The following is a 14,712-nucleotide window of genomic DNA, read 5'->3' on the forward strand; positions in this document are numbered from 1 at the left end:
TTACTTACTTTTCTTGTAATTTAAAAGTTATTTGGATCAATTTCTAGTAAGTTTCTAGATCTTTATCTTGTTAGAAGTTAGCAGGTAGTTAAGGTAGTTAATTACAGTTATTGTTGGTTATTTTTGGTTAGCAACTATTTGTTTGTTAATTGAACTTACTATTTTTGGTTTCTTAGGTTAGATTTGTTATCAAAGCATGTTAGTTTCCATTCAAGTTACTTTAGCAACTATTTTGGTTAATTTTTCTAAATTACTTACCTCACATGTTGTAGATTTACTTTTTGCTGGTGACATGTATTGCTTATGGTTTTATTCAATTGTTCCTTTTAGCTTAGTCTTGTATACTTCTTTCATGTGAATCAATTTTAAATTGGGTATAAGGATAATAGGTAGTTAGACTAAGCTTCTTTAGCTAATCCATGTGGAATGATACCTTGACCTTTAATCATTATTATTACTTTAATGATTTGTGCACTTGCAAAAAATTAACTAATCAAGTTTTTGGCACTGTTGTCAAGGATTAAAAGTCTAGATTTTAGGCTAATATCACGCTTCACCATGTTCATCTATATATTGATTCACCTTTAGTCTACATATGCTAGGCTAGTTTGTAGGTTGCTTCAATTTTGGTTGCTTAGGGTGTACATAGTCTATTTTCCACTGTTGTTCATTTCTCATAGTTGTGCATACTTAAATACTTAGAAAAGAGAGACAATTTGATGCTAACACCATGGCCGAGCAAGACATGCATTAAAGCCCTCAAAGATTATGCTATGCGTGATCTTAATAGATTCCAACCTAGCATTAGGAGGCTAGCCATTCAAGCCAATAATTTTGAGATTAAACCTGCAATCATCTAGATGATTCAACAATTTGTGTAATTTATCAATTATATAAGCAAGGACCCTAATAATCATCTATGGGATTTCTTAGAGATATGTGATACTTTCAAATATAATGGTGTTACTAGAGATGTCATTAAGCTTAGGTTATTTTCTTTTTCCCTTAGAGATAGAGCCAAGAGTTGGTTAGCCTATACGCCACCAGATTCCATTACCACTTATGGTGATTTAGTTTAGAAGTTCATGGCTATGTTTTTTTCCTCCAACCAAGATAGCTAAGCTTAGGAATGAAATTACTACTTTTGCCTAGCATGACTCGAAGACCTTGTAGGAAAGATACAAAGAGCTCTTGAGGAGGTGTCCACACCATGGACTACCTAAATGGTTAGAGATTCAAATCTTTTATAATGGTTTGATACTTGCCACTAGGACCATTCTAGATGCAACCACAAAAGGAGCCATCTTGAGTAAGACTTTTGATATTAAATATGATTTGATTGAGGAAATGACCATAAATAACTATTAGTGGTCCTATGAGAGACAGCATCCTAGGAGAGCTTTAAGAGTGTATGAACTTAGTAAGTTAATAGTTTTGAATGCTAAGGTGGATTCCTTAGCCAAATCTTTAGAGTATTTGAATCTTAAGGTTATATCTTCTAAGCCTAGTCCTAGTCGGCACAATTCCACCCATAGTTTTGTTTCTTGTTGTGAAGTTTCTGGGATAAGTCACACAGGTGATTCTTGTCTTAGTCAACCTGAGAAGGTTATAGACACCTATTTTGTTCATACAAAATCCAACCAATTGTAAGGTTCTTGAAATCAAACTCGGTTCAAATATAATATTTCTTGAATTTTGATAAGTTTTTAAAATTAAATTTAAGATCAATTTGACTCAAATGCCCCAAAGTCAAACTTAGTTAAACTTAGTTAAACAAAATCAAACTTGGTCAAAATCAATCAAATTGGATTGAACATGGGTCAATTTTTCAGAATTCAAAACGAAATGGGACCAATAGGGCTTGAAAATGATATTTGTGATTTTAACGCACTGAAAACTTAGATTGCACTTCGAGAAAGGTAAAATTACCAAAAATACCTTAGAAACATTTTTTGTAATTTGACTTTCCCTAGGTTGATTTTTCACAAAACACTCCAAATCATGTATTTATAGTATTTCATAATTTTTGATACATTAAAAACCTTGATCATACCTTGAAAAGTGTGAAATTATGAAAATACCCTTAAAAACCTTGATCATACCTTGAAAAGTGTGAAATTATTAAAATACCCTTAGGGTATTTTCATAATTTGACCTTTCCTAGGTCATTTTTTGTGAAATGCTTCAGATCATATTTTCATATTATTTTAAGATTTTTGGTGTATTAAAAACATTGATCGCACTGGGAAAGTGAGAAATTATTAAAATAACCTTAAAGGGTAATTTTGTAATTTGACTTTTTAAAGTTGTTTTTCACGAAAACTTTTATATCATGATTTCATATTGTTTGAGGATTTTTGATATTTTAAAATCATAACAATGATTATGAATTATGGGATAATCTTGAGGGGTTGGATCCAATGGTGAAAAGTGGTCCTTACAAAACAAAACAAGGGAATAATGATGGCCATTAGATGAAGCTTTAATCCAAAAGCTTGCATGGCATGTACATGAGATATTTATTCTTCATTAAAAGGTTGAGAAAAAAAGAAAACAACAATTAAAGCATGAAAAATAGTGACAAAAACCAAAAAAAAAAAAAAAGAAAATTTTGGAAAAGCTTAGAGGAGGTATAATTTTTACTACTAGTTTTTCTTTGCATGTTCATAGCATTCCATAACATTTATTATATTTTTTATATCATTTAGTCTTTAGTTTTTCTACTTTATGTGAGAAAATCTATAGTTTTTCATCTCTTTTGATCCAAGCTTGAATCAAATTTTCATCTAACTAATCCATAGTTGTATTTGAAATCAAAAAGAATTAAGCAACAAAAAAAAAATCCACCATTATTGGTCTTGGAAGATTAGGCCAACCTCCACTCCTCCTATTGTCGAACCACCCTTAGCTAGATTTAAATGTTTTTCTTACTTTAGATTATGTGTATGGATGTTTGGATTATTGGTTTACTTGTTTAATGGATGTTTAATGTTTGTTTTGGTAAGTTGTAGGTAGTGTTTGGGTTATGTTTGTGTTTTCATAGTTTCTCTATTTATTATTTTATTACATGTTTTTTAAATTTCCTTTCATGATGAAAATGTCTTTACATTATGGTATTATGAAGTTTGGATGCATGATTTAACCAAATAAAATGAGATGTGATTATGGATTTGCCATGAAGGCATTTGGCCAAGCCATTCCCATGCTTGACTGAAACCTCCTAGCTTGATTCATGGCTAGATGTTGGTTGGTTCATCCTTAATTGTTTGTGTTCTTGTTTTGTCTTCAAATTTTCAATGAATAAATATGCTAGATTAGTAGACTTTTTTATGATTATTTGCATGAATTTAAAAAAAAAAATTGATGGAACAAGTATTCAAAGAAAATTTTTTTTTAACTCTGAATTTTGATCAATTTTTCCCTCTTTGTTTCAGGCATGTTAAGTTTGTAATATATTTGTAAGTATGCCTTAGTTTATAATATGTTTGTTTTTTACATGGTCCATACGTTAAAGCTTGCATTTTCATTAATGACATTTTAATAATTTTTATCACATTGACCCATGCTTCAATATTTACATTTTTACCAATGGCATTCTTATTATTTATGTTTGTCACATGCATTTTCCATAAAACCTCAAACCCTAAACCTCAAACCTAAAACCTAACCCTAAACCTAAACCTAAGCCTTAAATCCTAAATCCTAAATCCTAAACCAAATCCTAACCTAAACCTTAAACCCCAACATTGAACCCCAAATCCTAAACCTAAACCTTAACCATAAACCTAAACTTAAATCTCAAACCCTAACCAAAACCTTAAACTAACTTTAAACCTAAACTTTAAACCAACCCAAATCCTAAACCAAACTCCATACCCTAAAAACTTGAGCCAACCCTCAAACCCTAAAATCAATCCTTGATTTCATTTATGCATTTGCACTTCATTTTACTTTGTTATTACATGCATTCTTAAATTGTCATGCATTCATACTTTGTCATTCATATTCAATTGTCATGCATCCATATTATTGTTATGTTCATGCATATCATGTATATGGTTTTCAAAAATGAGTTTTCATAAGAAAAATGTTTTAGAAAATAAAATAACATCTTAAATAAATATAGTCTTTAAGATTTGGCCTAGATAACGGAAGACTCTTAATGATTATTATTTATGCAAGGTATTATCTTGGTTTTGTGAGACAATTTAAAAATTCTTAAGTTAAAGATATTTTTGAAACTCTATCTAAATATAGAAGAACGAAAGAAACGTCTCAATACCTAAGACATTTTCATCTTGATCCAAAAATTAAATGCTTTGTTTCCAAAAGAAAAAAAATGATTTAGAAAAGAAAAAAATTTTCAAGTTTTTAGAATAAATAAAGGAATTAACTTCTAAACATTAAAAATACGATCACTTTTTTATCAAAATTTGATCATTTTTTATCAAAATTTAAGGATAACATACATTATTGTCTTCGACAAACACTATGAGATGCTAATCCTTCCCCATACATAATTGACACATAGACCTAACTTTGTTTTTGTAGACCACAAAGTGTTTTTTTTTGTAAAATTTTAAACCTGTTTTAAATGTTTTATAAAAAAGGTAAAAATTTTTGGGTGGCCAATCACACTCTTAAAAAAATTGGTTCGACTCTTTATTTTTTTTATTGAAAATGTTTTTTAGCACCCTACTTGTTTTTACCATTCCTAAAGTCCAACGATCAGGTTTTTCAGGCAAGTACATCGGACAACTTGGCGACTCCGCTGAAGATACATTTTTTAAAAAATCAAGCCAAAAACTGATTGCATGTTATCTTAAATTTTGGTTTAATAGTCCTAGTTAGTGTTTAATTGATTTTTATTTTCCTAAAAAAATGAAAATTTGAAAAAAAAATCAAAAAATAAAAAAAATAAAAAAATATTTTTGACTTCAATTTTTCTTGTTTCCAAAGGGCCTAAAATAAAAAAAAAAAAATGTGTGTGTGTGTTTTGCATTTCGTTCATATTTTAATTATGTCATTTATTATAAATTTTGGTTATTTAGTTTGTTTTAATAATTGTGGGACATTTAGGATAAGGGTATTTAGGAAGATGTGAAAGGTTTATAATCTCCTTCACACACACATATATGTATTACATGCATAAGCTTTATATCCGGGCTGTCATGCTATTTAGGAAGAAGTAAAGTAGCTATGCTCTCGTAAGGTGTAAACCTCCATAATAGCTAGTGAAACACTCTCACTTAGATTAAACTTTTTTTATTTGAAACTTGTAATATGTGAAAATCGGAGTGCCTTTCTAGTTCGTGATGGATAATAACGTAAGCAATAATTTGAGAACTTTTAGATACGTCAATTTTCATCCTAGTATATATTGAACTTTAAGGAGCCAGCCTTAAGTAGAGCTATGTTGTACTTTTTTTTATATAAATTACCCAAATTAGGACATGTAAGAAACACTCTGATACAATCTGTATTTAGAGGTAATAATTGTGCGAATAAAGCTAAAATTGTTTTTTAAAAAAAAAGAATATTAAATGAAAAACATTTTTTCAAGAAATTTTCTTTTGACATGTAGTTTATTTGTTTGGAGTTTGTCTAAATTTTGCATTTTTAAGAAATGTTATAAAATAAAATAAAATTGTTTTTAGTATTATCCCACAAAAAAAAAAAAAGAAACGAAAAAAAGATAGGGTTTTTTTTGTAAATTCTTTATTTATTGGCCAAATAAAAATTAAAAATTAAAACAAAAAAAATCTTTAAGTCCTAATTATTCTATGTGATTTCTTTTAAAAAATGTGTTTGAATTTTTCCTCTTTCTAAAAAAAGAAAAAAAAAAGAGTTTTGAGTTTAAATGTTATTTCATGTTTTGCACTTCATTTTTTTAATATATTTTTATCATGTTGGAAATAATAGGATAGTACATACATTACATCTCATGCATATCCTAGTAGATAGTATATGCATTCTATTTCATCCACATTATAATAAGATAACACATGCACTCTATTTCATGTACATCTTAATATATAGTACATGTATTCCATTTCATCCACATCGTAATAAGATAACACATACACTCCATCTCATGCACATCATGATAGGATAGTATATGCACGTGATCTCATGCACATCATAATAAGATAGATAGTACAGACACTTCATTTTTTACACATCTTAATGATAGTTTCAATTTCATGTAAGCATATCTCATGCATATAATATGTCAGTGCATTTCATATAAGTATGTTGCATCAGTCATAGGTATACATCTCATTACTCATGTATTATATCATTGCATTTTAGGCATGTGGATTCATAATGTGATTTTATGAAACATGCATTGTACAAATTGCATTTCATGTCTCACCATCCATGCAACAAGATATTGCATTCATTGCATTCACATTTCACAGGTGATGTATTTTTTATTATTTGGGCCTTGTGCATATGAAAAATCCATTATCTTAGACATCTTTGTATTTCATGACATTTTCTTGCATCAATTATTATTGCATCATGCATCCATGTACATATCATGCATATTTACTATCATGCAAGTTTAGTATGATTTTGTTTTTATTTTTATTTTTAAATTTTCATAAGGGGTTATTTGCTTTCGTTCACATCAAAAGTTGAAAATATGGAAAATAATTAAAGGCATGAATTAATGCTTTAGAATGCAATCAAGAGAAATTTTTACATGACATTCAAAAGATGACCCAATAGCTCATCAAGTTGACAAAAATGGTTAAGACATTCAAGGAATTTATTTTGGCTCCATCTAAAGGGTCTTTAAGAATTTCAACCTAATCAAGTGCCAAAAACTCATGGAGTTATGATTAACTGATCCTTGTTGGATCTAGCATTCTTTTTTAGCATACTAAGACATTCGATGGTTCAAATAATGATCAAAGTTTGGACAAGGTCATGAAAGGAATGAAGGATTTGATGATACAAATGATTGAACTCAAAGTTTTGATTTATAAGACGGAGTCACCAGGTTTCATGCAACCCTTACAAACCATTTCAAACCCAAACCTACACTTAAACCCTCATCATGTTTACTGTCGACCACCTTTTCAAGTACCTAGGACAAAGCCCCAATATTTCATGCAGCCTTTAAGAATTTCATACCTCAAATCATATCCTCAGCTTACCATTCCCTAACCACCTATTCAACAAATTTTTCAAGTTCGAACCTTTGCACCACCACCAAATATTTGGAGTCCCAATCAATTTGTTGCCCAAAAACCACTCAAGAAAAAAAAAACATACATAGTTAGATCCCATTCACATCTCATATAGAGAACTTCTTCCCCATTTGGTTTAGAAACACCTTATTGCCCCTATGACTCTAAAGCCTTTAAAGCCTCCATATCCTAATTGATATAATCCGAATGCAAGATATGAATATCATGGTGGAAATATAGGGCATTTCACTGAGAATTGTGAGGCTTTCAAGCACAAGATGCAAGCGTTCATAAACATGAAATAGTTCGATCCAACGATAATAATAGGTTAGGGATCTAAGGATGATGAAAATGGGTTGGTGTTCATAAGGTTCATTTTTTATAAGAAGATTTTCAAGCAATGAGTTGCTAAGGCAATGCAATGTTTTGTAAAAAGATAATCCTCTGAGATTTTTTTCTTTTTATTTATTAGCAGAGATAAGTTTCAATTTTCTTGATTATACATATACCTATTCTATGCCAGAGTTATGGATCAAAAACCATACATTCAATCCATATCTAACATTGCTTAGATTAAAAGTTCTAATCATTTTGCTTCTTATGCATTTCTAATCATCATACTTTAATAACAATTGTTCTTATTGAACTAAAATTTAAATTGCTATGTTAAGGATTACTGACATTCTAAAAAATCTAAATATTACATCTCCAATTTATTTCTCCTTTAAAAAAGAATTCACTTAAAATGACATAAGCCACATTCATTGTTGTTTTGAAGAACCAATTAAAGAATCCATTTCCTTACCCTAAGATAGTCCGCACTTCTAGAAACATATATATATATATAACACAATATAAAATTTTTTAATTTTACATATTTTTTTAATAATTGATTTCAATAAATCAAATGAATAAAAAAAATAAGTAAAAAAATTATTTTACAGATTAAAAATAATTAAAACATATATCTAATATAGAAATAAAATTTGAATATCTATAAAAACAAATAAATAAAACTAAAAATATGAGAAATTACTGAAATTTTGGACCAAAAGCCTAAAATGAAACCCAAAATTGATTTTTAGCTCAAGTCAAAGCTGGTCCAAACGGAAATCAATGCTGAAACAGGTAGTTCAGTAATTTCTGCCTTCTCAGCTGCCGACCGCCATCCCCTGTTGATTGTTCTACTGATATTTATATAGAAATTAGGTTTCGACAAAGATAGGATTTTAGATTAAAACAAGAATTGAAATTTTGAATGTGTTCGAACTACTGATCCTATTCATTTAAATCTTGTTTTGAAAATCCTCATCTGATTGATTATCATTTTTATTTTTTTAAAATTTTTTATTTTTGTTTTTTAATTTTTTTTAATTCTTATTCATCTTTTATTTTTGAAAGAAATGATGAAAATAAAAGAGCTAATGAAAAGAAAATTTGGGCCTTGGTCTAAGTTAAAACCCAACCGGCCCGATAATAATTAATAGCGAAAATCAATATAGCCCAAAATATCAATTTTGTATAGGCCTATCTAAAATCTAATTAGCAAATTCGATTATCAGATCTTTCAAAGTTCAAAAACAGTTGAATCAATGACAAATTGAAAAAATATAGAAAATTTCATAAAAATTTAAAAAAATTAAAATATTTTTATTAAATAAAATGTTAAAATTTTGGATTAAATAAAATATTAAAATTTCATAAAAATATAGAAATTTTATAGAAAATAAAAAATTCATCATAAAAATTCCAAAAATTAAAAAAATTAAATACTTTTTATTAAATAAAATGTTAAATTTTCAAAAATAAAAAGTTCAAAAAATGAATTTTAGTTAAAAATTAAACTATTAAAAAAGTAATTTTAATAATTTTAAAAAATCTAAACATTTCTAAAAAATGAAATATTAAATTTTTTTAAAAAAATAAAATCTAATTTTAAGAAATAAAAATATTATTTTTAAAAAATTAATATATTTAATAACGTTAATTTTAATATTTCAAAAATATGGAAATATTATTTAAAAAATTGAGATGTTGATTTTTTTTTTTAAAATTTGAAATCCAATTTTTTTAAAAGTTAAAAAATGTGATTTTTATTAATAATTGAACTAATATTTTTAAATTTAACTTGTACGAGTAAAATATTTATATGAAATTATAATAAAGAGATTAAATTTAAAATTTCATGTAAGTATACAAATCATTTGTAAATTTAAAATTTGATTTTATCCATTAAAATTGTCATGTCAATAAAATTAATATTATATTAATAAAGCCAACATTAATATTATCAAGTCACTATCACGTCAACATTTTTAACGATAAAAAATTAATAGAATTAGTAATTAAATTAAAATCGTTAAATCAAAATAATATAAATGGACTAAATTTATATGAATTATGTTTAAAAAAAAACTAAATTTCAAATTTTAACAAAAAAGAAAAACCTCTTACATAATTTAAGTATTTTTTAAGTGTGTAGCAATATTTTATTGGCAACTATCTGAATCGAAACGGAGCCTAGCTCTAATACGTATTATTTTACGTATATACATACTTCAGTTTAAATCTGTATCATGCCATTCATAGCACTAACAACAATCCTTACTTTCGGCTGGTCATGATGAAGGGAACTTGGAAAAAATACGTTACTTGTTTCTCTCTTTGATTCGCATTTAGTTAGTCAAAAGAAAAGTTTGAAACTAATTATTTTCTTCAGAAATATCTATATGAACTTTGAATGTGAACTGGGCTCCAAGATGTCTCATGAGCCCTGAAGTAAGAGTATAAGAAAACAAAATGTAAAATTTGGACGACTTACTCTTCAAGTTTTATTTATCTTTTACATTTATTTTTTTAATAATATCTAAAAGCGGCTAGATTATTCTCATCTCGATCCACTAATCAGAATGCAAGTGTGCAATTTTTTTTTTGAAATATTCATTTTCTCTTATTATCATATTATCAAGGGAAGTTATACTAATTGATTGAGCTACTTATTATAATACGAGTAGATTGCACTATTAATTTGTGCCATTTAATTTTAACAATGTTTTATTTTCATTTTTCGTTTGCAATTTAGACTTTTCGATTTTTTTTCATCTAGATTTATTTCAAATTTATTTATCCATTAATGTTCCATTAAAATAAAAAAAATTATCACCTATATATCATCAAAATATCAATATTGTAATGTATTCTATTTTAATACTCCCTTCATCTTAAATTATTTTTATATTATTGATTTTTATAGAATTTTAAAAAATTTAATTGAAAATATTAAATATTAAATATTATTTTTTATAAAATTAAAATTTCATGATTTTTAATATTAAAAAATTAAAAATTTTAAAATGTAAAAAATAAAATTTTAGATGTGGAAACATATATAGATATATATATAATTTTGAGATATTTAAAAAAATAAAAAAAAATGAGGAAAGAGTAATATATATTGATAGATAGAATAAAATTTAAAAAAATTAAAAAATCAAGAATAAAATAATCTTAACTTTTTAATGTATCAATGAAAATAAAATATTAAACGAAATATTAAAAATGTGGTGCCCGTTGCAAGTCATTTTAGACCACACATTGACATTTCAGTTCTACTTCTACACTAACGAAAAAAAGATTATAAATGTCTCGAAATCTGATAACTCGTGAGAAGTTATACCCAACTTTACATTTTTCCTCTATATATTATAAAAATATATATATATACCACTATTACTATTACTTTTTTAGTGATTACATTAAAAACCCTAAAGACAAAACCCACCGAAAGCACTGAAACACTTTGATTTCATTTCCAACTTCGGACTTGGTCAAAAGAACACCATTCATCTCAGTCTCGTATCATACCAAACCAACAAAAAAAAAAAACAAATTGAAAAAAAAAAAAAAAAAGAAGCATGCAACCGGAGAATTCCGAGCTCTACCGTTTTCTGGCGCAAAATGGCATTGGATCCTACGGCTTTCCTGCCAATTCTGAGTTTCCAGTTGTGCAAAGCTTTTCTAGTTCCTCCACGTACTACCCTTTGGAGATGTCTGGGGTTACTACTGAAACGACTCCACAGGATAGAGCTCTTGCTGCCCTGAAGAATCACAAAGAAGCTGAGAAAAGAAGGAGAGAGAGGATTAACTCCCATCTCAACAAGCTTAGGAGCCTTCTCCCTTGTAATTCTAAGGTATATTTTGTTTTTTGGGGTCTCTTCTACATCAATGGAGCCATACACACCATGTTTATTTGCTCACGTGGGTTTCTTGGAATTCTAAAATCTTTGAGTATACATATAGTAGTGTTTTTTTAGAAATTTGAATATTTTAGAGAAACGGTTTATGTTATTTTTGTCAGGAAAATGTTCTTCTCTTTTTTGGATAATTTGTGTTAATTCTTTCTTGAAAGAAGAAAATAAAAACCCTTTATCTTATAAAAATTTTGAACTTTTGAGCTATCAAAACTTTGGATTCGTTTTCTTTGGACGGCTGAACTTTGAATTTTTGAGCGTTTGCTGTACTTTGTGCTTTATTGACCGTTTGTTTACCTGGAAAAAAAATAGTGAAAGATAGAAATTTGCGACTAGGAGAAATATAGATCGATTTCCTCTGACCCCGGCCCACGAAAAAACAAAAAATTTACCGAATGACTTGACGTTTTCCTAACACAATTTTTGGAGCAGTTTTAGCAATTAAACATTGCAAATCATATATAGAAAGATCCAAAAATTCTAGTTTCTTTTGCTTTACCCGTCGAGTTTCCTGGAAAACCAAATAAATATCTTGTTTGTTAGTATACTTAATCACTAGATGAATTAAAGTGTTTAGAATCTAAAATCTTGGGATCTATATCACGCTTTTGAAGCTTTAGAAATGTTCAAACAGCAGCTGCTGCCTGCTACAGCTTTAAGGAAAGCATTTCGTCACTTTTTCTAGATAGGGCTTGTGCGTTTGGGAAAGTGAATAAACTTTTTAGAATTAGGGTTTTCTTTTATGATATTTTCCTTTATTTTGAAAATTTGATTTGAATTTTCTCAGACGGACAAAGCTTCTCTTCTAGCAAAGGTGGTCCAACGAGTAAAAGAACTGAAACAACAAGCCCTTGAAATAACTGAACTCGAGACTTTACCATCTGAAACAGATGAAATCACAGTGCTTTCATGCGATTATTCATGTGATGGAAGATTGATATTTAAGGCTTCGTTGTGCTGTGAGGACCGATCCGATCTTTTACCGGAATTAATCGAGATTCTAAAGTCTCTCCATTTGAAGACTCTAAAAGCAGAAATGGCGACGCTTGGAGGAAGAATCCGCAACGTTCTGATCGTTGCAGCAGACAAAGATCACAGCATTGAGTCGGTTCATTTCTTGCAAAATGCATTGAAATCTTTGCTCGAACGTTCAAATTCAAGCGATCGATCGAAAAGAAGACGGGTTTTAGATCACAAAATAATAGTCCAGTGATTTCTACAATCATTGTTTAAAAATATCATCTTCAACTTTTTTATTTTTTATTTTTATTTTATTGAGTGGGTGTAGGGGTGGGGGAGTGAGCTTGATTTTGTTTTCTAGTGTGACATGCTTTTTAATTTCTATGTTGGGTTTGTTTAGCTTGCTTTTGGAAGGGGGAATTTAAGATACGGATGATTTAGTTGAAATTTTTATTTATTGATATAATAGTCAGAAATAATTAATAAAAAATTAATAATCTAAAAGAATTAATAAAGAAAAAATGTGAATTAATTACTTTTATAGCTTAACATTTAATTGGTGTTAATTTAAAACTACAAGTGACTAACTGATTATCATATGTGCATATAAATAAAATATATAAATACTTTTAGTAAAAACATTATGTAAGATTAACTTATAAGATATGTACATTTGGGTTATAAAGGTTTTTTTTTTTATTTTATATAGATAATAAATACTTAATTTTTATTAATTATTTTTATCATCATATCTAAGAATAAATATTTTTCGTGGATCACCCATTTTGTAATTCCCCTTCCGGCAAGAAAGATCGCAGAATCGTGGGGTTTCCAATACCTGCTGCTTCCTGCTATGACTATAGGGTTTAGATTTGGGAATCTGCAGCTAAGATTGGAAAAAGAGGAAGGAAGAATCAAATCCAATAATCTTATCCCAAGTTCTGAAATCTGAATAAATCATAAAGATGAATGAACACACACACATGTGTGTGTGTGTGTACACTCGGTGTCTTTTAGCTGCAAAAAGCAGTTATTTTGTGTGAGTTTCGAAGCTCTCGTAATTTGTATATATAAAATCCATCTGTTTTTCATGTTGAGGGTTCTGGCACTTCCATCACTGAGAATTTTGTTTTGTACACTATGTTCGGGCAAAAAGCGTTAAGAGTGGAAAGATTTTGAAGGTTCTTAAAGGATTCTGTTTACATCCAAACTCAGATTTGATGCTTAATTCATGGTCTGTTGAGACACTGATAGCCTCATAAGGGACACTGGTTATCTGCATGGGAACTGATGGTTTCTTTTTTTTTTTTTTTTTTGGGGGGGGGGGGGGGGGGTTGTGATGTTTAAGTTTTCAGTTCCAGCTGCAATATTAGAGAACACAATAACATCTGAGGTTGGGAACATTCTCACGGGAATCAAGGAGGATCTCTGCATTTTCAAAGCCTTTGTATATTATATATTTATATATTTATATGATTCGGGGTTTATTGCTACCATATCTTCGAGGTTAGACATGTTAGCTTTGCCCTTTTTGTTATTTTTGCTCTTTTTCTATACATCTATTCCTTCCTTTCTCCCTTATCGTGAAAGAGGAATCAAAGGCTTCAATTAGATAAATTATAATTTAAATCAATCGGTTTATATAATTATTATTTAGATATAATTTTAATAAATCTAAAATTCTAATCTTATTTCTTGCAATTCATTCTTTTATTCTCAAATTGCAATTTCTTTAAAATATATATATATATATTATTATTTTTATCGAGAGAGAAAAGATGCAGCTACACATCAAAACAAAGATGACAAGTCCAACAAAGAGATTCTAAGTAAGATAATGGTACTAATTCTCAATCATTCACAAAATGGCATAACTTTTGATACCCTAATGAGCTAAAATACCACATTTATATTTTTTGAAACTTTTTAATTTGGAGATTAGTGTTGAAAAATTTAGGAAGGAAATAGTGAGATTAATGAAATGATAGAGTTATCCCTTTATTTAACTCAAATCTCAATTGCTATTTATATACAAAGAAATTGGTCATGAAGATTAAGAAATATTTTAATGTCAATGTATTTTTTATAAAGATTTAAGAAGTTTTCTATGATATTGATGGGTAATGGTAGTAATGTCCAAAAGTAAAAAAAAAAATTACAAAAATATAATAATATGAAATATAAAAGGTAAATTACTAGTAACAAGTCTTCTCATTATTGTGGTGAACTTATTATCCATTATATAGTTGTGGGATGTTTTTGTATTGTATGATCTACTGGGTTGCACAATAGGAGATAACTCC

General features: G+C 28.2%; 1 protein-coding gene across 1 annotated transcript; it reads left to right on the plus strand.

Moving 5' to 3' along the window:
- Positions 1-10,976: 10,976 nt before the first annotated feature.
- On the plus strand, positions 10,977-12,882 carry LOC111296800 (basic helix-loop-helix (bHLH) DNA-binding superfamily protein). Its single transcript, XM_022891270.2, has 2 exons — positions 10,977-11,389; positions 12,237-12,882. Exons 1-2 carry the CDS (start codon positions 11,114-11,116, stop codon positions 12,660-12,662), a joined length of 702 nt encoding a protein of 233 aa, XP_022747005.2. The 5' UTR covers positions 10,977-11,113; the 3' UTR covers positions 12,663-12,882.
- Positions 12,883-14,712: the final 1,830 nt, after the last annotated feature.

The sequence above is a fragment of the Durio zibethinus genome, chromosome 12 (genome assembly GCF_047325235.1).
Source record: "Durio zibethinus cultivar Kanyao isolate XHJ-2024 chromosome 12, ASM4732523v1, whole genome shotgun sequence".
Classification (NCBI taxonomy): Eukaryota; Viridiplantae; Streptophyta; class Magnoliopsida; order Malvales; family Malvaceae; genus Durio; species Durio zibethinus.